Source organism: Mustela nigripes, chromosome 2 (genome assembly GCF_022355385.1).
Source record: "Mustela nigripes isolate SB6536 chromosome 2, MUSNIG.SB6536, whole genome shotgun sequence".
Classification (NCBI taxonomy): Eukaryota; Metazoa; Chordata; class Mammalia; order Carnivora; family Mustelidae; genus Mustela; species Mustela nigripes.
The window spans coordinates 153,833,130-153,855,436 of record NC_081558.1 but is presented as its reverse complement, the minus strand read 5'-3'; the positions used below and the strand labels follow the sequence as shown (position 1 = coordinate 153,855,436).

At 40.9% G+C, this 22,307-nt stretch overlaps 1 protein-coding gene across 2 annotated transcripts in view; it reads right to left on the bottom strand.

Moving 5' to 3' along the window:
* Positions 1-394: 394 nt before the first annotated feature.
* CD80 (CD80 molecule) overlaps positions 395-22,307 on the bottom strand; it is a 27,396-nt gene continuing 5,483 nt past the window's right edge. For both annotated transcript variants that reach the window (XM_059391891.1, XM_059391892.1), the window contains 5 exons: positions 15,044-15,361; positions 10,079-10,360; positions 5,243-5,350; positions 3,919-4,034; positions 395-1,892 (listed from right to left, as the gene is read on the bottom strand). In XM_059391891.1, the coding sequence (XP_059247874.1) occupies positions 3,934-4,034; positions 5,243-5,350; positions 10,079-10,360; positions 15,044-15,361 (809 nt within the window). In that variant the 3' untranslated portion in view covers positions 395-1,892; positions 3,919-3,933. The remainder of the gene's footprint in view (positions 1,893-3,918; positions 4,035-5,242; positions 5,351-10,078; positions 10,361-15,043; positions 15,362-22,307) is intronic.

Below are 22,307 nucleotides of genomic sequence, written 5' to 3'. Positions count from 1 at the left end.
TTTCAGGGACCAGATTTATGTAGCTGAGTGATGTAGGGGCTGAAATTAGAGGCTCTGGGGGCAGATCGCTGGCTTAGCATCCCAATCATGTGGCTTTGCAGCCATGTGACCTATAGCATAGCCATTTTACTTTGGTCTCAGTTTTTCCCCTCTGTCAAATGAAATCTCATCTACCTCAGAATGGGTATTAAGTGAAATGATGCATGTGGAGCATAGCACGAGGCCCTGGAGCACAGGGGATGAGAGAGAGAACAGCAAATATTAGTAATTATAAGGATAGAAGAACTTCTGCACAAGTATATTATTAACATGTTATTACATGTTAATGCCATACTCCATAAAGTATGTTTTTCTTAATTATCTCATTCATAAACTGCTGACAAATTGGCAGTCAATCTGTTTATTGTTTTATTCACATCCACATATAGATTATATTCTCCAACTAGATATTATAAAACTAGACGGTTTTAAAAATAGTTTTATTCATATCATAAAAATATCAGAATAAAAGTACAACTCCTTGAAAAAATAGTACTAATAATTTATCAAATGTAATAAGTAATGTAATATAATTTAAGTATAAATAAGCTGTCTCTTAGGTGTGTCCTCGTTTGTAACTACTTCTTGAGGTCTCCCCTTGATCATGTCTAAGGATTATTAATCTTAACTAGATATAGCAATTCCTGTTTTTTTTTTTGTTTGCTTTAAATTCTTGTCTTTGCTTTAAATTATTTATTTCCCTCAGTGATTTTGTTCTGAGAGTAACCATTTAAAAGTGTACTTAAGACTAACATAATCTGGTCCCATTATAGCTACCCAAATTAAATGTTTTAGACCCAGCCACATGTGAGAAACTTGGTCAATTTGCTATCCAACGTCAGATTTTCCAGTGGGAATGTCTGATTGCTCCCACTTAAGTCAGGTCCACCTTCTGGTCCACTGAGTTGTGGAAGACAAGTTCAGAGAAAGAGGAGTCATGAGCAAATAACTCAGGAACAGCAGTTAGCACTTTAGGGATAAGGAAGGTCTAGGGAATGCTATTTTCATTACCCTGATCGATTTCTAAAGACAGCTTACTGTTAGTAATACACAATAAAAACCTATCTCATTTTAAATGAGAACTTTCTCATATTTTACAAATGAGGTTAAACTAGCATAAAGCCATTTAAGGAGATTATCAGTCCAATATGAACCAGTGGGATGTGACTCTGTAAACCAACCTATTTCTCTCCAACCTATTGCTTTGAGGTGTATAAGTCATTGATCTTACATGTCAGAGGATATTAGTTTGGGATAAATCTCCTTTCTTTAGAAACTGATGGAGAAGTGGGAGAGCACAATGAAAAATGAAATATTGGTTAACATCAGTAATGTTTCCATCATCCTCACACTGGTATATGTACCAGCACACTACTCACACATTAACATCAGATTCCTTTTTATAACAACACACAATGCTCCAGTGTTGTATCAGATCAAGTCTAAAAAGTTGACCTGACATTGGATAAATTCTTTTTCCAGAAGCATTTTGACTGATGTGTGTATATATAAACACACCAGTTAATAGCACAGAGCCAGACTAATGGAAAAGAGCACCAGAGATAGGAAATCTGGATTCTGGCGCAGGCCTTTATCCAGGTCACCCCCTGGGCCTTGATGTCCTTGCCATTAATGAGACAAGTGTTTTCGAATGTCTCTTCCAGGCCTGAACAATTCTTTGTTTCTAAGTTCTTTGACCAAGGTTACCAGAGCTACTTATGTCCCCACCATATTCCTCTGGTCACTTTTTGCAGGGCCACCGAAAGGAAGAGGCTCCTAGAGAATAATCCTAGGATAATCCTGGCCATCTGAAGAAATTCAAAGAAGAGGCCAATCTAAGATGGAGGTGGGACCTGGGGAAACAAAAAAAATAAACGAATACTTCAAAACCTGAATTCTCAAAGGAGGAAAGCATTTTAATTTTTATATTTTTTATCACAAAGGTGCTCCAAAGTTGAGGTGACATTAGTAGATTTTAATCTTGATGGCCAAAAAATATAAAGGGAAGTCTAAATTATGGAAGAATTTAGGACAAGTCTGACAATTTTTATTACATGAAATATCTATTTAAGCACCAGTGATCATCAAACGACCATATATAGTGATCAAGGTAATATTCTGCCTATGAGGCAAATATATGTCAGGTATGTTTGTTCTCCATAAGCCTACAACTTAGTAAAGAATATAAGACATGCATATGAAAATAAACCCAGATGGAATGTGATGTGCAAGAGAGCATTGCTCTAGCAGTTCAAAGGCAGAGTTGCCTGAACTGGACAAGGTGACCCCTGAGGAGACAAGACCCCAGCTTCAACATGGCATATCAGCCGACTGAGCAGCAACCAACTGTTAAGGAAAGTCAGAGAAGTTCTAGGTAGTCACGGAACCGAGGTGGACATCCTGGAAAGGACATCCTGAAGAAGGTGGAAAAAACAGGAAACAGAGACTGCTGTGGGGAAATGTGCATAGCCTGCTATGATGTTGTGAAAGGAACCTGAGCTTAATACCCAGTTTGAGTCCTGGCCCTGCTCCTTGCCTACCTGACCTTAGGCAAATCACAACCTCTGGGAGGGAGCCTCGGGATTCCCTCCTATAAAATGGAGATAAAGATCTTGCTCACAAAGATTTTTATAAGACCAAATGAAATAGGGGTGCCTGGGTGGCTCAGTCGGTTAAGCGGCTGCCTTCGTCTTGGGTGGATCAAGTCCCACATCTGGCTCCCTACTCCACGGGGATCTTGCTGCTTCTCCCTCTGCCTACTGCTTCGCCTTGCTTGTATTCTCTCTCTCTGTCAAATAAATAAAACCTTAAAAAAAAAAAAGACTAAATGAAATAATAAAATAATGCTTTTGTAAAACAACCTATTAGAGTTAAGTCTCAGGTGGTATATTTCATCTCCTTTTATTTTTTAAAGGTAACTGCAGACTCATTTCTTATGCTTTTTCACCCTAACTTCGTAAATCAAAAAGGAACTATTTACGGAGTCTATAAACCACCCTGAACCTGGTATCAGTTTCTTGGATTCTAATATTTCTCTTACATGAAAAGGCCTGGGAAGCTTAGGATAACACAAAATTGATATAAGTTAATAGTGTGACTCAGAAAAGCTGCTGCTGTGTTAGGCTTTTTTAACAGAAAGAACATTCCAGATCCCAGACAGTAATTATACCATTGTATGTAGAATTAGACCATATCTAAAGTCTTGAACTCCACTTGTTGACATCTAGTGTGTTCACATGAAGCTTCTGGAAACTACTATGTGGAGAACAGTTCAAAGAACTGAAAATGTTTACACTGAAGAGATCAATTGAAATATGGGAAATTAAGCGGCTTGATACTTTCCCTGTAGGCATTAGGGGTCTCTTCTGAGTTTTTGAGTGGGAAAATGACATGAAGAAGTGATTCTTCATAAGATTTGGCTGTGTTGCTGAGTTAGTAGGATGACTCTGTTAGAGGCAGAGAGACCAATGAGGATGTTACTGAGAGGATCAGAGTGACCAGTAACTGACCCTAATCTGGATCCATCAGTAGTGAGGGATACAGGCGAAAAGGAATGATCAGAGTAAGCAGCTGGGCCAGGAATATTACTTCAAGGTGAACTTAAGGTACTTTACAGATAATGAAAGACACTGGGTTGACTGACAAGGGAGGGGAACAGTTCAACATGGCAGAATGGCACAGCGAAGAAAGGGGTAACAATAAGCAAGTCATATGTGAGGAGAAAGGAGAGATGCCAACCATCTGTTTAGAGTAACCTGAGTTAGGGTTTTGAGAAGGTGAGGTAGAGTTTAAATCTGGTACTGAGGAAGAAAGCACTGTGCTTTGGGATCCATATATCTCATATATTCCACCCTGGAATAGGTGAACTAGAGGAGTTACCTCCAGATGTTCTGCTTATACAGATGTTTGGGCAGATCCTATGTAGATCGGTGAGATCTTTTCCATGTCCACGCCTTCCTCATTCCTCTTTTTCCATCTCCACCTTGCAGCACATCCTTGAAGACAAGCACAAACAATAAAGATTTAGATAGGTGAGTTTCCCGTAAATCAGGAAGACTTCACTGGCTAAGAACTAGATCAGTGGCTCTTAAATCAGGGAGATTTCTAACCCAGTACCCAACACCACCTCCCCACCTCCCTGCACTGGGACATTTGAAATGTAATAGAGACATTTCTGATTGTCACAACTGGGGCAGGTGTGCTATTGGCATACAGTGAGTAGCACCTACAGAGGCTGCAAAATACACTACAATGCACTGAATGAACCTTAAAACAAAGAATTATCTGACCCCAAATGTCAGTAGTGTTAAGAATAAGAGGTCCTGAACTAGAGGGACAAGGCTGGGCAGTCTGTATCAAAAACATCCTTGAGCCCACAAGACCTCTTTACCCTACCTGTGGGTTGAGTTGTTGGTTGCAAAGAGTCTTACTGACTTCCCTGCACTTTGACAGTTTTTGAGCTGAAGTTTGGGAAAATCAGCAGATGTTGGTCTTCCAATTTTCTTTGCTAAATGTACATTATTTCTACTCCAAGAAAGGTTGGTGTTCCTTCATAGTGACTATGACCTCAGCTCTGGCCTAGCAGTTCCTCTTTGTTTAATTACAGAGATGGAGTGTAGCATATGTATAAAGCCAAACATTTAAACTCATAGGGAAAAACATCCTAGCTATCTCTTCTTTCCTCAACCACTCCTTATCTTTCAATAAAAAATGTATTCAAAGGAATTGAGAATTGGTAAAAATCACTAGTGGTCATCTAATTTCTCAATGTCATTAGTGCATCTTACTCTCCTTCAAGAAAATGATTCTTAACCCCAGATCTTGTCATTCTGACTTTCCTCCTCTTGAAAATCAAAGGTTAAGAAATGTTTTCAAATTAGTTAGCAAGCATCAGTGTCTACAAGAAAATATAAAGTTGGGGGAAAAAGAAATGGACTAAACTAGAATGTGTCTTGAGGGCAATGATTCCTCATATTTATAACTCCAGTGCCTAGTAGAGAACCGGACACATAGTAGGTGTCCAAGAAATGTCTGTACAGTGAATGAATAGAACCTGGTGAGACCAGTAAAGAAAACACTAAGGTTTCCATAAAATGAGAAGAGGCTATAATCTAGGCTAAAACCTCAGAGAGTTGCTGACATACACTGTTAGAGTTTGGGCTTCCAGGAATTGAGGTCAAAATGATAGTATGATAGTACTTACTATAGATTAGGCAGCTTCCTATAACGGCAGTGATCACAGCAATCCCACTTACTACTGAGATTAGGATGACCCTGAGCTGGACTGGATTATCAGTATGGGGTGGCTCAACTGTGGAGGGAAAAGAATAGTATGAACTCTAATGTGTTTCCAGCTGCTGAATTCTATGCCTCATATCTACACAACTAAAAAGAATATTTTTCACTTCTTTCTCTGCTTAGCTCTCCACTAAGCACAACTCTTTTTTTTTCTTGCATAACTCTTTAATCAGACACATATTTGTGGGCAACTAATATCCAGATTATCAAGTATCAAATGTGAAAAAGAAATTTTGAACTTTTGTATTTACTGAATTAAGTTGGCATAAAAAAGATTCTTGGGAGATACTTTAAAAGTATTCTTATCTTGGGGCACCTGAGTGGCTCAGTCAGTTAAGCAGCAGGCTCTTGGTTTTGGCTCAGGTCATGATGTGGGGGTCCTAGGATTGGCCCCACATGGGCCTCTGTGCTCGGCAGAGAGTCTGCTTGAAAATTCTCTCTCCATCTCCCTCTGCCCCTCCCCTAGCTCATGCATATACTCTCTAAAATAAAAATAAAATAAAAATGAGAAATAAATCTTTAAAAAATTAAAAAGTGATCTTGTCTTTATATCTCATTTTAATTTTTTTCACTTTTTTAAAATAAAAATGTAATGTATTATTAGCCCCAGGGGTATAGGTCTGTGAATCACCAGGTTTATACACTTCACAGCACTCACCATAGCACATACCCTCTCCAATGTCCATAACCCCACCCCCTCTCCCAAGCCCCCTCCCCCCAGCAACCCTCAGTTTGTTTTGTGAGATTAAGAGTCTCTTATGGTTTGTCTATATCTCATTTTTAGAACTGATATTTCTATGTATTACTAATAATTAGTTGACTTAGTTGACAGAGAGTTCTAGATATACCTTATTTTTCTCTCTCTAGATCTGTCACGCCTTTTCCCTTTGTCTCATCCACATCCAAGTTTTAGAATACCACCTGATTTCTAAATCTGTATATCATATTTTTGATCTCACTTTTCTCCTTACAGCACACACATTTTATTTAAAATGCAAATTTAAATTATAGATTCATTTACTTTAAATATTGCACAGGCATTGTCACAAAGAAACTACTGGGTTCTTTGTTTATTTTTCCGTTCTAATTAGTTGACATACAGTTCAACATTGGTTTTGGGAGTAGAGTTCAGTGGTTCATCATTTACATATAACACCCAGTGCTTATCATAACAAATGCTCTCCTTAATATGCAGCACCCATCTAGCCCATCCCCCACCCTCTTCCCTCCATCAGCCCTCAGTTCGTTCTCTATAGTTGAGTCTCTCATGATTTGTTTTCCTTTCTCTCTCTGCCCCCCATATGTCCATCCATTTTGTTCCTTAAATTCCACATATGAGTGAAATCATATGGTATTTGTCTTTCTCTGATTGACTTATTTCACTTAGCATAATGCATTCTAGTTCCATCCATGTTGTTGCAAATGGCACACTTTCATTCTTTTTGATAGCTGAGTAGTATTCTACTATATATACGTATATGTACACCATATATTGTTTATTCACTTAATCAGTGGATGGCCATTTGGACTGTTTCCATAGTTTTGTTATTGTTAATAATGTTGCTATAAACCTCAGGATGCATGTACTCCTTAGCATGTGTATTTTTGTATCCTTTGGGTAAATACCTAGCAGTGTAATTGCTAGTAGTTCTATTTTTCGCTTTTTGAAGACCCACCATACTGTTCTCCTGAGTGGCTATACCAGTTTGCATTCCCACCAATAGTGCAAGAGGGTTCCCCTTTCTCTGCATCCTCACCAATACCTGTAGTCCTCCTGTGTTACTGAACTCCAGATTTGAATTTCCAGCTGCCAGCTACATGGCTGGATGCCACCATTTCTACCTGATTTAAACTGAACTCACTGTAGTCTTTCCGAAGCATATGTCCAACCATATTCTCCCATTTCAGTGAATAGCAACACCATAGTTACCGAATAAGAGTGAAGCCTTCTTTTTGTACTCACTTCCCAGTAGGTTCCCATGGACTTTCCATTCTGTATTCAGGATACCTTTGCAGTTGGTTCCTTTTCCCAAAACCTCATGCAGCAACTGCCTTCGTTCAGGTTTCTCTTCTCCCCACCTAGTTGTCTCCATACTGATCCCTTTGCCTCTGGTTCCCTAGGCTCTAATAATTCCTACACATTCTGCCACAGTGATTATTTTAAAATGCACATTTGACTTTAGTGCACCTACCAGTTAGAGACTGGGGAAAGTTGGTTTTCCTTTTGTTTTTTTTCTTTTCCTCTAAAACTCCAAATTGCATGAAGATGAGTGATTACCAGAACACAGACATATCTCTTCTCCCAGCCCAGAATGACAGGGAGGCTTTTCCCATTATCCTGGGAATCTAAAAGCTACACAGGTTCTGACTCACTCCTGGCTTCCTCTCAGAGGCCACTCTTCACCCATCTTCAAGCCTCATTCAGCCTAGAAAGAGGATGTACGTTTGAGAAAAAGAAGGAGGAACTAGCAGTGGCAAACTAGCTCTGTGGTGATGCCCAGTAGGAACCTAGTAATTCACCATAGAGCAGACTTAGAATCCTAATTACAGAGGTAGGTGTGGACATTGGGCACATACAGCTTGCTAGCTGCACCATGAGTCAGACTCCCTGATTTACCTCCTTCCATGCACATGTGCCTTCCAGTATATTAAGGGCTAACCAATTTGGCAGGCCCAGACTAAAAGAATCATGGGTCCAAACAGTTTAATTAATAAACTTGGGGATTTTTTTAGTATGGCTATTTACATAAAGTTTTATATAAATATATTTTTTAAAGACTTTATTAATTTATTTTAGAGAGTGTGAGTAGGGGGAGGGGCAGAGGGAGAGACTGAGAGAATCTTAAGCAGGCTCCACACTCAGCATGGAGCCCAACATGGGGCTTGATCTCTTGACCCTGGGCTCATGACCTGAACTAAAATAAGAGTCAAACGCTTAACTGAGTAAATATTTTTACATTAATATATTTATATAAAGCTTTACATAAATATTTTTACATAAAATAAATCATAAAAATATTTATGTAAAGCTTTGCTCTCATTGACTTGTAACGTTTTTATGAACTGTACACCTAATTTTTGTTTGTCTATGCAGTCAGCCCTTGACCACCCACAAATGCATCATTTGCTTTAGACTCTAAGTGACGTCTGCAGTTCAGATGTACCTCATTGGCTCAGTCAGTTAAGCATCTAACTCATGATTTCAGCTCAAGTCATGATCACAGGGAGATCCAGCCCTGTGTAGTGCTCTGTTTCCAAGTTAGCAAACTACAGTACACAGGCCAAACTTGGCCTACTGTCTCTTCTTTAAAATAAAATTTTGCTGGAACACAGACATATCCTTCATTTATATCTTGTTTATGGCAGCTTCCATGCTATAACAGCAAAACTGAGTTGTTGCCAATGATCATCTGACTTACAAAGACTAAAACATTTACTATCTGGCCCTTTTCTGAAAATGTTTGTCAGTTCCTGTCCTAAAATATCATATACACTTATATTCCAAATATAATGTCCAAAATAAGGTGATTGAATCTGCTATAACAGTGTGCTGATCCCTACCTTAGTCACAGCAATCTAAAATTGATTAAATAATGATGCATTAATAAAGTGAAAAGTAATGCTGAATTAATAAACTATATGATTCAAACCTCACTTCTATAAAATTTTTAGAATCCATAAAAGATGACTGAAAGAAATGAATTTGGACTATTAATAAAATCATATCAAAATTTTGTTTGTATTGGAAGTAATTATCCTCAGGAAATTTTATCTCATTACCTATGGAAGAAAATAATGAACAAGTCCACTTCAAGATGGAAAGACATGAGAAAATCATTCACTAGAAAGAGCTACCAGACCATGTAAAATATCTCCTCTACTCAAATAAAGATAAGAGGAAGATATATATACTATATATCCATGTGCCACTATATATCAAATTCAGTGTATTATATGTTACAGTACAGCCACAAAATGCATTAAGAGTGGGCCAGGGGTGGGAGGGAGGCCTCCTGGTCTTCCATAAAATCAGCCATTTAAGTAAGACACTTATTTTAAGTATCTGAGTTCTATAATAATCTATTATGGGTTTAACATGCATAAATTTATATAAGCCCAATTTATTCCATTTTACATTTTCAAATGACTTCACCTCTTGGGAACAGAAAATTCTGTAAGTTTACTAGCTGAAGGGTAAGGTATTTGAAGGTGATGGTATCTGGGCAAAAATGACCTGTATTTCCAGGCATTATCCTCAAGTAGTTTGTCATTGGCCTTCTTTACCAGACTTAGTTGTGAATGAACCAGTGGTTCTTAAAAGGCACATTCACTCATGAAAGGCAATGATATGATGCCATGGGACAATGGGAAGGAGGTGTCCCCAAAACAGAAAGCACCAAAGCCCCAAGGACAAGTCCAAAGAAGGACAAATTTTAGTGCTTAATATCAACAATATTGCTAAAATAACTTCCGAAGATGAGTACTTGATGGAGAGCACTTATTTGAATGTCTCAATTTTAGAAAGTTTATTAAAGAAAATAAAATTAATCTAGTAACACTATGCTTGCACCTTGTACAGTGACCTTAACAAGTCACAATATCACTTCATTATCATTTGTGGGTCCAAAAATACAAGAAATGCTATCAAAGTCAATATACACAATTCTAAAATGGATCTGGCTGAATTGCCTTCTTTTCAGAATTTACACAGTTAGAAAATCCCCAGCACAATGTTACGTACATTTTTGCCAGCTGAAGATCTGAGATACTGTTAAGTCTCCATACTTGACAAGACACACAAAGCTATGGTTGTTGGTTATATTGAAATCGAGTTCACTGCTAATAGTGTAGAGCTCAGTTTCAGGATCTTGGGAAACTGTTGTGCTGATTGCTTTTAATTCTTCTTCATGTTCCAACCAGCAGAGTTGAGGCTTTGGAAAACCTCCAGAGGTTGAACACATTATCCTTCTGATGTTACGCGATGGAGTTCCAAGGTCAGTTATAGTAGGGACAGGGAAGTCAGCTGAAGAAAGAAAAAAGATGTAAGTACACATCATTTTGTACTGGGGCAGTGGGGGGTATGTGAGGTTTTTAAAAAAATAAATTATTTAGCTTTAATAAGAATTATAAAATGAGCTATAACTTGTAACTTCCCATAAATCATTAATAGTTATGTATGATCCAAAGATCAACTTTGGTTTGAATTGGGTGTATCAATTCTTCATTACTTTTTTTTAAAGATTTTTATTTATTTAAGTAATCTCTATACCTCACGGCCCCTGAGATCAGGAGCCACATGCTCTTCCAACTGAGCCAGCCAGATATCCCAATTCTTGATCACTTTGGATGGAAGTAAGAGGACACTTATACAAAGAAATAGATCTATGTGAATAAATACTGACATAGTATTTTGCATTTGTAAGATACGAAGAGAAAAATAATAGACAACATTTACTGAGCACTTAATGCTTGTTGGGTTTTGGATACTACCTCATTTCATCTCTACAACAACCCTACAAGGCAGGTGTATGTCAAGAAAGATCAAATGTCAGAAATATCATTTGGTTTAACCTAATATGATTTCTGTAAATTATTTTTGCAAATAATCAAATTGAAGTTGAGAAATCATGAGTAAGTGGCAAAACTGGGATGTGAATTCTAGTTTTTCCAATACCAGACCCTTTTCTTTCCTCTCTTCTCTTCCCTTGCCTGCTTTTCTTTTCCTTTCCATTCCTGCCTTTCTTTTCTTCCCTTCCCAATATTTGAGATACACAAAGTGGCTCTCTTGTTTATCTATTATAAACTAATACTATAAAAAACACCTGTGAACCCACCATCCAACTTGAGAGCCAGTGCTTTGACTGTAATTTACATAAATCTACTTGTATGCTCTCACCTTTGTTGTCTCCCCATTTCTCACACTTGCGATAACCACTACTCCAAATTTTCTTTAACATGCCCTTACTAAATTTTCAAAAGTAGCCTTTAATAAGATAAACCTCTGTCCAAACTGTACAATACTGAGCCTATAATCTCAACCCCTCTACTTCACTGACTCCCTTGCTATTTTGATATGCATCACAAGGCCACAGGGCCTTCCTAGCATTCATTCCTACAAGATATTTGAGGCACTCTTGCATTTGTGTATTTGACCCCCAATAAGATACTAAAGTATATACAAAGCAAAGCAGAGTGAAATGACTGCAGAGAGCACATGAGAAGATTTTCTAACCCACTTTCTTCCTTTTTCTTAGGCCTAAAGAAATGTGTAGTTCTCAGCCTGAGTGTGGGGGACCAAGGCCCGCATACTTCATCCCGTACAGTTAGATTTCTTCTCACAATTCGGAGTTCCACAGAGAGGCGTAGTATAGCCTAACGTAGTGTAGCCATTTTTTTTTTAAGAGTTTATTTAGAAAGCATCATAGTGTAAACAAATTGTACACTTGGACTTTCTTTTAACACAAGATGTATGATGCAAAGCGGAAGCCACTCATGAGGATTGTGCTTCTCGAAAGTTGGGTTTTTTTAAAAAGACCATTTGGGAACCATACATACATAATTAACAAAGATTTTCTTAAAGGCACAGGCTGGCCAAGATCCAACAGCTGGTTTAAAAGTCAGTTTTGCCTTTAAGCCCTGGGGCCAATTACTTCACCACTTTCAGTTTTAGTTTGTTCATCTGTAAGATGGGGTAGTCATACCGGCCTTCCAGGGTTCTAAGAATTAAATTACATCATTGATATAAATCATGAAGCACAAGGCCCGACACATAGCAAATCAGTTAGTAGATGGACCTCTGTGAGTCTTAAATTTGTGCTTAGATGAACTCCCTCATTTAAATCAAGTTGCCCTGTGAAAACTTCCCAAACCACCCAGTAGCACTATGACTAATAAGAGAAAGGGGAAGTTATGGCAAGTGATTATAACTGCCAGGAAAAGGAAAAACTTGAGTTTGGTAGGAGGTGAAGTCATCTTTTTTGCACCAACCCTGTCTCTAAATTAAGTCTGACATTTTCCTGAGCCATTTTTAGTTGACATTTCCTACTCCTGCAATTTGTCTTATGAGATCAAATCATTATAATAGTAGCTGACATCAAGAATATTCCCTTTGTAGGGTGCCTGGCTGGCTCAGTCAGCAGAGCATGCATCTCTTGATCTCAGGGTTGTGAGTTCGAAGCCCACAAAATAAAATCTTAAAAAACAGGGGCACCTGGGTGGCTCAGTGGGTTGAGCCGCTGCCTTCGGCTCAGGTCATGATCTCGCGTCCCGGGATCGAGTCCCGCATCGGGCTCTCTGCTTGGAAGGGAGCCTGCTTCCTCCTCTCTCTCTCTCTGCCTGCCTCTCTACCTACTTATGATCTCTCTCTGTCAAATAAATAAATAAAATCTTAGAAAAAAAAATAAAATCTTAAAAAACAAAACAAACAAAACAAAAAACCCCACAAAGAATATTCCCTTTTTTTCTTACAACATCAATGTTATGTATTATAACCTGGAATGACAAATCCAAGTAACCCATATCCTAAATTATGATTCATCTTCATCTTGTGCTCTGCTTTTCTGAGACATACTTAACTTCAAGAATACTGAAAATATTCTGTATATTAGAAAGCATCTTTGCAAGGTCTGGCTAGCCTTTGCACAGCCTCAGCTGTCTCCCATCCCTTCAGTGAGGCGATCCATCTCAAGTAACAGCACCTATGGCCTTGCAAGACTGTGAACCATCAAAGAATTACTCTTTTGTATCTCGTTTTAATGCATTAACCCACATTGTTATAATTCTGAATGGGTAGAGTAAAAATATCTTATTAGGAAAGGAAGAGGTGCACAGTGTTAGAAAGGTGAACATCTGTTATCCTTTTAATCTGTTAACTAGCATATCTAGTTCCCCAAATGCTGTTTAATGGAGGCTTTTAGATACTGTGATGCTGATATTCTATCATTTTGCAATCTTAGGCGAATGTAGAGACCAGCTTTCTCAGTGCCTAACCTGGGGAAGTCTCAGGTGTTTGAGGAAACCTCTCAGTCCCAGGCAAAATGGGACAGCTGGTCATCCTTGTCAAGTAAGGAATTATTTAATGTCTTGTTTCTCAAACTGTGGTCCTCGCAGCCCTAAGAACGGACATCACCTCATGATCTGTTAGCGCAGAATCAAAGATCCTTTATTCCACCCCTTACTGAACCTGAATCTGCATTTCAACAAGATCTTAGTGATTCATAGGGACCTTAATGTAAGAGAAACACTGTTGTAACTGATGCAGATGGAAAAATCAGAATTAATTGATTATGAATCAAATGAAAAGTTTCCCTTTTTGTCTTTGCACATCTGACTTTTGGGCCTGCCCCTCCCAGCCCTTTTGAGGCCCCCAGCACTCTTGTTGCCTTTTGAGCTGTCCCTGGTCTCCTGCTGTGGTCTGCTACTAGGGCTTGTCCTTCCTGAAACTCCGCCTCTTCTTCCAGTCTTTATCTTTCTATCAAAATGTACATAATCCTGCCTCTACTTCCATTTGGGCATTCTCTTTGAGGACTGCCTATATCTAATGTAATTACCTACTACAGGTTCATATGTTCGTGGTGCCACTGTCCCCAGGTAACACATTTTCATTTTTAATAGAGATCTTATAGGGGAAACAATGCTGAAACCAGCAAGAGAAGCAAAAATGGTGGGAATTCTAGGGATCAGTGTAGGTCAGCACTTTATAAGATGGCGGGCTTGGTAGAACCCTTAAAATCACACCACCATATAATCATGGCTCTCTCTGTGAGTAGGGAATACACAGAGGGAAGGTCAAGGTAATCCCATGCGACTGGCTTACGTCCTAAGCTTTAGGTGTGGTCTGGATGCTAAAGTGTATGAGTCAACATAGCTGGAGAACAGGGAGGGAAGAGTAGCGAAGAGTTCATCAAGGATCCACTTACATTATCTATTATCAAGGTTGAATGATTAACTTTTATTAAGTGATAGGTTTAGTTTCCACGAAAGGCCCCAGTGTCCAGGAAGAAAAAGAAATGTGGCTAAATTTCAAGTATGGGGGAAAGGTCAAGGGCTATCATTTCTCAGCAAGGGGTTCAGGCTACATTAGTATCCTCTGGTACCATCACCTGTGATTAACGCAAGGTTCCTTCCTACCTAAGAAATGCTTGCCTTCACGGTTAGATGTATAAGTTGAGTTTTGATTTATGAATTAATTTTCTTCCCCGTTACATAAATTATGCATCCAATCCTCTAATGTCTAACTTTGTAGGAATACCCATTAGATGAGTGGTTCAAATCCAATAATAAATATAAATAATAAAATAGCCATAGGCATTTGAATATTACTTGAAAAGTATCTCTGTCTGCATTGTTCTAATACCTTTCAATATACTTTCACAAGAATATGTTACTGTATCAAGTGCAGCTAACAGTTCAGCTACATCAAATTAAGTGTGTCCCCTTATGATTCAGAAGGCACTTTAGGTCATTATAGTGCCCCAGGATGACTGTCATGAATTTGGACTGTCAAAATGCCAGAAACTCACACTAATCAATACTTCCAGGATGTCTTGGAAATCAATTAGGGTTTATTGTAAAACTACAGACTTACTTAACCCTATATGAAGATACATCCCTCTTCTGTAAAATGTTCAACTAAATTAATAGGAGTGTATCTTTAAGGGCATCAAGAGTCTGCCAGGTTATAGGAAATCAGAAAAATCCCACTGACCTCTGACCAATAACATCACTGAAGTCATGTGTTGCACTTTGTAAGACCCTTTTTCGGGCTTTTGAACGATGCAGGTGTATTTGCCATTGTCTGACAGACGCAGAGCCAGGATCACAATGGAGAGGTTCTTGGTGAAGTCAGTGAAGGTGCGATTCTTATACTTGGGCCACACTTGCTCTTTTCCAGACATGATGGCCACGACCATTTCATCATCCTTTTGCCAATAGATTCGAACTTCTGTCAGTTCTTCAGTGGAAATGTTGTAATTACAAGATAGTACTGCTACTTCTTTCACCGTCTTGTTCACCTGGATGATGCCTAAGGAGAGGCAAACAGAGAGGATTTTCTATCTATTAAATACAGCCACTTGCAGAAGCAGGAATTCCAAGTCGGCAAAAACAAACTCAGGGTGCTGTATCTAGTGACTGCGTATGATCAGAGAGTTCAGTTTGATTTTGATACTTTTGGTTACCAGTCTTTTTTTCTCCCTTTTCTAAATTGTGGTTTAAAAATGTAAAATATACCATCTTAACCATATTTAAGTGTATAGTTCGGTAGTATTAAGTATATTCACATTGTTATGAAACAGATCTCCAGAACTTTTCATCTCGCAAATCTGGAACTCTGTATGCATTACGCCACTCTCCTTTCTTTATGCCCCCAGGCCCTTGGTAACCACCACTTAATGTTCTGTTTCTGTGAGTCTGACTACTTTGGTTACTGCATATAACTGGAATCATACACTGTTTCTTCTTGTGAGGGTCTTATTTCACTTAGCATGGTGTCCTCAAGGTTCATCTATGTTTTAGCATCTGCCAGAATCTCCTTCCTTTTTAAGGAATAGTAAGATAATGATAATGATATTCCATTGTATATATATATACCACATTTTCTTTTCAATTCATCTGTCAGTGGACAGTGAGAGAGAAGGTCCACTACTCCCACAAGAAGGAGGACTTTAGGAGACCGGGCAGATGAATGTCAACTATGGGTACACAATGTACTCAGCCCGATGGGGATATGGAAATCACTGGAATGTGAGATCTTGAAGGGACTTCCATGTTCATTCATTTTTGTGTTTTTATTTATAGAGGATGAAACAGCCCAGGAAAGGAAGCTGTCCCAGCTCTACACTTTCTGGTGCAGACCTTTTAAGCCACCCACTCTCCTTGTTCACTGGTTTCCCCAACTTTAGTCTCCAGTTACAGGATAAATAGGCTAACACTGCCCACACCCCAGCCGGACCCGACTATTGAGCTCTTTTGCTTTGAGAAACAGTCCTTTTCTTTCTAGGCCTGGATTGGCCTCATAACCTCAGGTTGAATTGGCTCCTTAACTTCCCCACCAGACGAGGTGTAGTTTATACCTCCAGACTATTTCTCTTCAGTGACCCTAAATTATCCCTATCTGGTCCTGATCTCTTTCAGCTCTCTGCCATCCATGCAACAGTTGCCCTATAAGACGGTTCCCATTTAAAACATTCTGCCCACTTTCCCATCAGTGTATTCCAGGATTACCAACATTTCAGTAATCAAGCTCTGTCTTTTTGTTAGCTCCTAAGCATTTATCAGTGGCACCAAATTTCCCTGTCAGGCCGTGTTTTCCGATTTTTTTGGTCATTCTTCCTTTGCTAGGCTTGACTTACAAGCAGATCCCCCAAGCCCCCAAGCGCAAGCTCTTTCACAACTCGCCACCAGCTTCCTTACCCAATGCAATGATGCCCTGTATCTCCTAGAGCCATACAACCTTCCCTGGGGGGAGGGGTTGCTCTCTAGGGATCAAGTCTCCAGTCCCTCTCTCTCCTCAGACAGCAGGATCACGAGCACTAGGACCTCTCTATCTCAACAGCCACTCTTCAGGCCTTCATCAGACTGGCTATGGGCCACACAGTGTGAGGAAGTGAGTTTTGTGATGGCAGATATCTTCATAGCAGGGTGAAGGAACTCAGAATGATCTAAGGGACCCCTTTTGGCAATTGTGCTGAACACTGCCAACCCCAGCTTTAAGGAACAGATCTGGAAAAGGGGGAAGAAATGAAAAGATATACTTGAGGGGAGCATATAATAGCTAAATAACCTGAGTTCTCTTTAAAAAGATAGAGCAGAAGCAGACTGATAGGCGTAAAGGAGCATGAACTATGGGTTTCTATTGACTTGGATTCTAGCCCCAGCTCAGCCACCTGCTAATAAATTCATTTCCTCATCTGTAAATAGGGTATGATACCAACCACCCAGGATCATTGTAAAATTAAATTCCATTAAATGATATACACGGAACAGTCCCTATTACAAAGCAAGTCTTCTGTAAGACTTTCCTCCCTGTCCCGACTCCTGCTCCCAACTTCTACCCGCTGGTCCTTCCATTGCACCCAGGGATTATGTCAGGGACTCAGGACTCTGGTCTTGCTACGGGCCAGACAGATACCATGACAGAAAGCAGCTCATTCACCCGGGATTCCAAATAGGATCCTTCCCTATGATCTATTTGTTTTCATCTGAAAAGACTCCAGGATTTCTAACCGAGTTTGACATGTGGTGGCATTAGCAAAAGAGGAATCTGAACCGAAAACGAGCTACTTTCAATGATGACTCTTAAGGAGTTTTTGTCCAGCCATCTGAGGAGAAGTGTGGGTGTCCCTCTAAAGGTCAGTGACCATCAATGAGATCCTTAATGTTCCTGTGTGAAATCCTCTCACCACACACTCATGCTGAAGAAGAACCAGACCGAAAAGAGGAACCAAAATCTTCTGAGCAATTTGGAAATTCCACTGGGACCTGGCTTCCATACTCAGACCTGCTGCATGCAGACAACTGAGAGGTCTCTGAAGTGTTTTGTCTGCCTCAGTGGCTTTGGAGGGAAGAGTCAGGTCCCTGAATTCTGAACACTACTGCCTGAAACCTAGTTGAACTTTGGACCTTGCTTTACCGTTTTACAGATGGGCAAAGTGACACTTAACCTAGCAAAGTGGGCATGAGGATTCTGTGAGGTCACGCACATGGGACGCCTCTGCAGTCCCTGGCACAGGCTAGGTACAGGCGGCTTCCCCAGACATCCATATGCCTGGTTCCTTGCTTCCCTCGGGTTTCTGCTCTGGTCCCCCTTTGTCAGAGATCCCTTCTCCTACTCTATCTAACCAGCACCCTCCTCCCAGACTCCCCATCCATCCTGCTGCTCATTAGTCCCTTGCCCTGATTTATTTCTCTTCAAGCTTGTCCCTGGCAACCATTACTTTTGAGGCTACTGGAGCGGGGGCTTTATCTGTTTTGTTCATTGCTATATCTGCAGAATTTAGGACAAGGACGTGCCCATAGTAGGTGCTCAATAAATATTTGCTGAATGCAGGGCTACGCATTAGGTGATGAGATCGGCCTCCATCCACTGCACATTAGAATCATAACCCTGAACAAGGTTATGATTGTTCCTTGGGAATTTCTGCAAAATGGGCATAATATATTCTGCCCTAAAATTTCACGTGATTATCATGGGGATTGTATGATACCCAGATGTAAAAGTGCTTAGTTAAGTATAAAACATTATACAGATTCCTAAATGGGGCTGTTCCTATCATTCATAGAACGTGATTTGTTGAATCACACCTAGGACAGGCCAGAATCACCGTGGTAACTGGCTGACATCTGGACTGAACCAGGCATCTGCAATTGGGCAGAAAATCTTAAGTCCCCATGTGCTATGATGTATGTTATCTCACTGGGACTTAAGTGTGCTTTTTATTTGTATTATTTATTTTTTTAAAAAATTTTATGTATTTATTTGACAGAGAGAGATACAGCGAGACAGGGAACACAAGCAAGGGGAGTGGGAGAGGGAGAAACAAGCTTCCTGCTGAGTAGGGAGCCAGATGTAGGGCTCCATCCCAGGACCCCTTAGTCACGACCTGAGCTGAAGGCAGACGCTTAATGACTGAGCTACCCAGTTGCCCCTTAAGTCTGCTTTTTAAATAAAGGTATTCTTGGGACACCTGGTTGACTCAGTCAGTTAAGCATCCGCCTTCGGCTCGGGTCATGATCTCAGGGTCCTGGGATCTCCCTGCTTTGGGCTCCCTGTTCAGTGGGGAGTCTGCTTCTCCCTCTGCCCTCCGGCGCCCCCCCCCCCAACTTGTACTCTCTCTCACACGTACATACTCTCGCACGGGCACGTGCTCTTGCTCTCTCTCAAATAAATAAATAAAAATATTTTTAAAAATACTAAAAATAAATAAATAAAGATGTTTCCTGACTCTAAAGGAGACAAACATTAAATTTATAGAAAGAATGGTAAATACAGCAAAGGGTAAAAGTCATCTATAATCTCACCATCTAGACATTTACTGCTATGGCCTGTGTATATCCTTCGAAAGGCAGTGATCCCTTGGGACACCGCTAAGTGCTCTTTGTGAGGTGAACCAGCACCCCTGGGGCTTGTGTTGGACTTGGGCTTGGCGCTGGGCACACAAGGAGGGTAAGTATCTGCTCTCCAGCCACTGAGAGATTTGAGACCTGCCGCCTGATTTTTGCATCGCTCCTGACTTTCTCTTCTCTTGAGACCCAGCCTGTATGCTCTGTACAAATCTGGCCCTTTGTGTTTCCAAATGGTACTTAAATCTTTAAAAAGCTCAGGGACTTTCCCCATCCGGCTCTCTGCTCGGCAGGGAGCCTGCTTCCCTCTCTCTTTCTCTACCTGCCTCTCTGTCTACTGTGATCTCTCTCTGTCAAATAAATAAATAAAATCTTAAAAAAAAAAAAAAAAAAAAAAAAAGCTCAGGGACTTTGAATATCGGGGTTGTCCCAGCAAGAACCATGGCTCATAGGAGCCTTTGACTGGCAGTGTTCAGATAGTATGTGACAACGGAAAGAGTCTCTGTGGCACTCTGAGGGCATTCTTTTCCCTCTGGCTCAGTCTTCCTCATGCCATAGACTTAGAGGCAACACCTTTCCTGTGTCCCTGGCCCACTCCTACCAAAGGCCTCTCCCCTCCTCTTGGAGCTGTGCTTCCCTGAAAACACCCCACCTCTGAGAGAAAGCTGCCCCTTTCAGCGCCTGTGAGAGCTACCCTGTTAGACCCTCTGCCTTATAACTGCCTGTTTCCGGAGTCCAGGAGTCTAGTGTTTTGCTCCATGGACCCAACCAGGAGTAGAGAGGAGTTCAAGCAGCCCCTCCCTTCTTAGGACAAAGTGATCCCCTGTTCTGGGCAGCAATGGCAGGCCAGGGATGGGTGGTAGTCCCGCTTCCTGGCTGGACCAGAAGAGGAGGGTGTGTGGTAAATCCCTTTCCCTGAAGCCAAGCCCCTGGTGCCCCCCCCAACCCCCCCCCCCAACCCCCCGCCAAAACTACATCACACACACTCTCCAATCCCCTCACCCCTGACTCCAGGCTCCTCATCAAAGCTCTCTGACTGCAGCCTCCTGACAGGTTTTACACCATCACTCTGGCAGCCCTACAAGCCATCTGAATGCTTTAGCGACACTTCTTTTTTTAAAACATCATTTCAGAGATTTACCACCCAAACCGAAGGTCTGTTGCCCAACAGCATCAGCATCACCTGAGTCCTTGTTCAAAACACAGACTCTTGGGCCCCTCCCTGGCCCACCTCAGCAGAAACTGTATTTTCCAAAAAATATACAGACTTTATTTTAGAGCATTTTCGGTTCACAGCAAAATGAATGTAAAGTGCAGAGCGGTCCCATATACTCCGTCCCCTGCAGCCACACAGCCTCCCCTACCATCCACATCCTATGCCAGAGGGTACATTTGTGACGACCAAGGAACCTACATTAACCCCTCATTACCACCCAGAGTCTGCTGTTTCCTTTAGGCATCATTCTTGACACTATACATTCAATGGGTTTTCACAAAGGTAAAATGACATCTGTCTACCCTTACAGTATCATACAGAGTTTTTTCACTGCCCTGAAAATCCCTTATGCTAGAAACTGCTTTGGACAAGGTCCCCCGGGTGATTGGTATAGACCACGTCCCTCCTTAAAACCCTTCTGTGTCTTCCCAGTCTCTCCAAATCACATTCAGATTCCTGACCATGACCTTCTAGCCTTATGGTGGAGTCTGGTACCTGCCTGGGCCTGTCCCACCACGCTATCTCCACTTCCTTGCTCCTCTGCTTCTTTCACATGCTGCTTTTCTGCCTTCACCCCGCTCACTCTCACCATTCTCCCCTCTGGCAGAGAGGTTTGCTGTGCCTACACTCATTTGAGGGGTTCTTTGATGGATTGTCACATTCTTCCTACTGACTGTAAAGTCCATGAAGGCAAAAGTCATGTCAGTCTTGCTCACAACTTGTCCCCAGGACCACAAAAGTATCCTTTTGTGAACAGAGGAGACGTTCAATATTTGTTGAATTAAGAGATGAGTACACAGAAGAAAAAACACTTGCGCCAAACTCTTCCTTACTTTTGTGCCATTGTCTGCGCTGTGGCCCCACCCAGAATTCTCCGGTCGTCACTGGGCCTTGGCCATAGAGCCATAAAGCCCACCCAGCCACCCCAGACACCCTGGTCCCACCTTTCCCAGGTCTCAGGCTCTTAGAATCAGGACCAAGCACTTCGCTGCTCTGCATTAGTTTGGGGGTGAGTTGTGCCTTCTTCGGCTAACACACTCAAATCTCTCAGTGGGCAGGAATCCCAGATGTAGTTTTTGAGTGTATCACAGGTGTCCGCACATAAGATGCCCAGGAATGTATTTGTTGACCTGGTACCGCAACAGTAAAATCTGAATGTAGCTGTAGGACAAAGCGCTTTCCTAAATACTTTTCTTTAGCTTGAAGATCATCTCTTTCCACTTGCCTCTAATTTCCCTGGTATAATTGCTAAAACCCTGGTTTTAATTTTGTGTTTTCTTTCTCTTTTTCATTGGTTCCCCGGCCCCTCGCTGTCCCCCCACCCCACATTTCTAGGAAGCCTGTATAAATTTCCTCCTAAACATTTTTAAACTCTTTGGACTCCCCCAGAAGACTCATTAGAGAGTGCTCCCCCAGCTTCCTAGAAGAAAATTGTAACTGTTGGAAATGTCATTGAATTGTCAACTGTATATAGTATCTGGTGCATAAATTTTGAAACTTAAATCACGGTTCTCTTGGTTCAGCAACCACGTAGAATAGTAAGTTTCCCAGCCCAGGACAGAAAATGCACAGCTACTGCTACAGCAGGTGTGTAATCCATGTGCCCAAACTCCTCTCCTGTCCCTCTTCCTCTCCCCAACCACCCCACCCCCCCCACCACTTAGACATTCTGGTTGACGACAGCATGTTTAGA